Source organism: Phoenix dactylifera, chromosome 10, assembly GCF_009389715.1.
Source record: "Phoenix dactylifera cultivar Barhee BC4 chromosome 10, palm_55x_up_171113_PBpolish2nd_filt_p, whole genome shotgun sequence".
Taxonomy (NCBI): Eukaryota; Viridiplantae; Streptophyta; class Magnoliopsida; order Arecales; family Arecaceae; genus Phoenix; species Phoenix dactylifera.
Window position 1 is genome coordinate 7,119,311 of NC_052401.1, and position 1,734 is coordinate 7,121,044.

General features: G+C 45.0%; 1 protein-coding gene across 1 annotated transcript; it reads right to left on the bottom strand.

The window, feature by feature from the left end:
• Positions 1 to 215: 215 nt before the first annotated feature.
• LOC103722821 (PX domain-containing protein kinase-like protein) lies at positions 216 to 1,107 on the bottom strand. Its single transcript, XM_008813515.3, has 2 exons — positions 636 to 1,107; positions 216 to 526 (listed from the first exon to the last, which is right to left on the bottom strand). The coding sequence occupies exons 1-2, from the start codon at positions 1,008 to 1,010 to the stop codon at positions 371 to 373; spliced, it is 531 nt and encodes a 176-aa protein (XP_008811737.1). The 5' UTR covers positions 1,011 to 1,107; the 3' UTR covers positions 216 to 370.
• Between the last annotated feature and the right edge of the window lie 627 nt (positions 1,108 to 1,734).

A 1,734-nucleotide genomic window follows, 5' to 3' on the forward strand; every position in this document is an offset into this window, starting at 1 on the left:
AAACACAAAAAGCAAACTTTAATCATTCTAAATTTGAGATTACTATAGTAATAAAAGTTCACTTATCCCACCTGTTCTTCATATTCAGACATCTGAAATTCATTTCATTGGAAGGCCGTGATCCGCAATTTCCCAACCAAACCTAAGGCAGAAAATGAGAAGCAGCAAATTGAAAACATACTTTATTTCGATGAAAAACCAAGGGTGGGTCAGCATTAAAGAGCAACAAACACCATAGCTTTCATTTCCTTGCAAAACAAAGCAGGCAAGTCATACATATACATACACAAGTCGGTTGAGTAAAAACAACAGACATATAATGGCAAAGGAACATGACATGCCCCTTGGAGTTAAAACCTTTACAGTTAAACTAGTCTGATAAAGAAGCGATGAGAGACCGAGGGCTTCCCCAAATTGGCAGGCTGATGAGAGACTCCGCCAATCTCTCCTCCTGTCCCTTGCAGACCAACTCCACAGAGTCGCAAATTTCCGATACCTTCCGCAGAATCGCTTCCTGAGACTCCACCTGAAAGCCCCAAATCATCCACTAAAACAGAATTACGCTAAAACCCTAACCCTAACCCTAACCCTAAAAGTGGAGATATTGCTTTCTCGTTAACAATCACTGCAGGTACCTGAGAGAGAAGATCATCAATCGACGGCGCTAAAGCACCGCCCGGAGGCTCCGGCGGAGGTGGCGGCGGAGAAGGAGGAGGAGGAGCGGCGGGGGCGGTGGGGATGGGGGAGGTCAAGTCCAGCAAGGTGAAGGACAAGGTCTCCCACTGTTCCAGCTCTCTCCGGTACTTTTCCCGGAGGCCGAGGAGGCACCGCCGTCGCCGATCCCTCCGGTGGCGCCTCAACTCGGCCTCGGTCTCGCCTGACGGCGGCGGCCGCTCCTCCTCCGCCTCCGCCGCCGTCCGCCGCCGGCGGCGGCGCTTGTAGACGAAGCCATTGTCGTTGCAGATCTCCCACTCGTCGTCGTCCCTAGCGGAGTCGGTCGTGACGGCCATTCGCCGTTGGAGATCGAAGCGGGAATGGAAATGGAATTAGAGAAAGAGGTGGGAGGACGACAAGAAGGGGGAAATTTGAATTTATTTTTTTTTCCCCCTTATCTTGATGACCCTACCCCTTCTAATCTCGGGCGCTGATTTTGAACCGTTGGATTAAATCCGGCGGTTTCAAAGTGAACACCACGTCCCAGCACTTTCTAAACCGTTGGATTAAATCTCGCGAGTTCATCGAGCTTTTTTCTTAAAATATATATATATATATATATAGCAAGGGAGATATTGAATAATCGACTTGTAGCTTGAAATAGTTCTTGATTCAAAGCATCTCTAGTCGTCTCATTTTCTATTAACTTGTCAAAATCATCATATCAACCCTATTCCAAATTTGGTAAATGCTTTGTTACCTTCTTAGCTTGGAAATAGTTAGAGAACACGAAAAAAATTGAAGAACTATGATGCATTCTCTAAGTTTAGAGTTTAGGCTGAATTTTTTGTTGGATTTATGGATTGGACAACTTATTTAGATATCGCTCATATTAAACCAACACTCTTAATGTCGAATCTCTATGAGAGGAAAAAAAAGGATCGCCATGTGTTTTTTTACGAAAAAAAAGGACCGCCATGTGTTTTTTTACAAACCAATAAGCCCACGAGCTCTTAGAAAACTATGCACTAGATGTGCTATCAGGCCTGATTCCTATAGAATATAACTACAAGGATATTG

What these genes read in the sequence shown, in the direction of transcription:
- LOC103722821 (XM_008813515.3), bottom strand. Translation starts at nt 1,010, where the DNA reads ATGGCCGTCACGACCGACTCCGCTAGGGACGACGACGAGTGGGAGATC. An exon ending in TTGATGATCTTCTCTCTCAG is followed by an intron (nt 527 to 635) that starts GTACCTGCAGTG and finishes TGGGGCTTTCAG; the next exon opens with GTGGAGTCTCAGGAAGCGAT.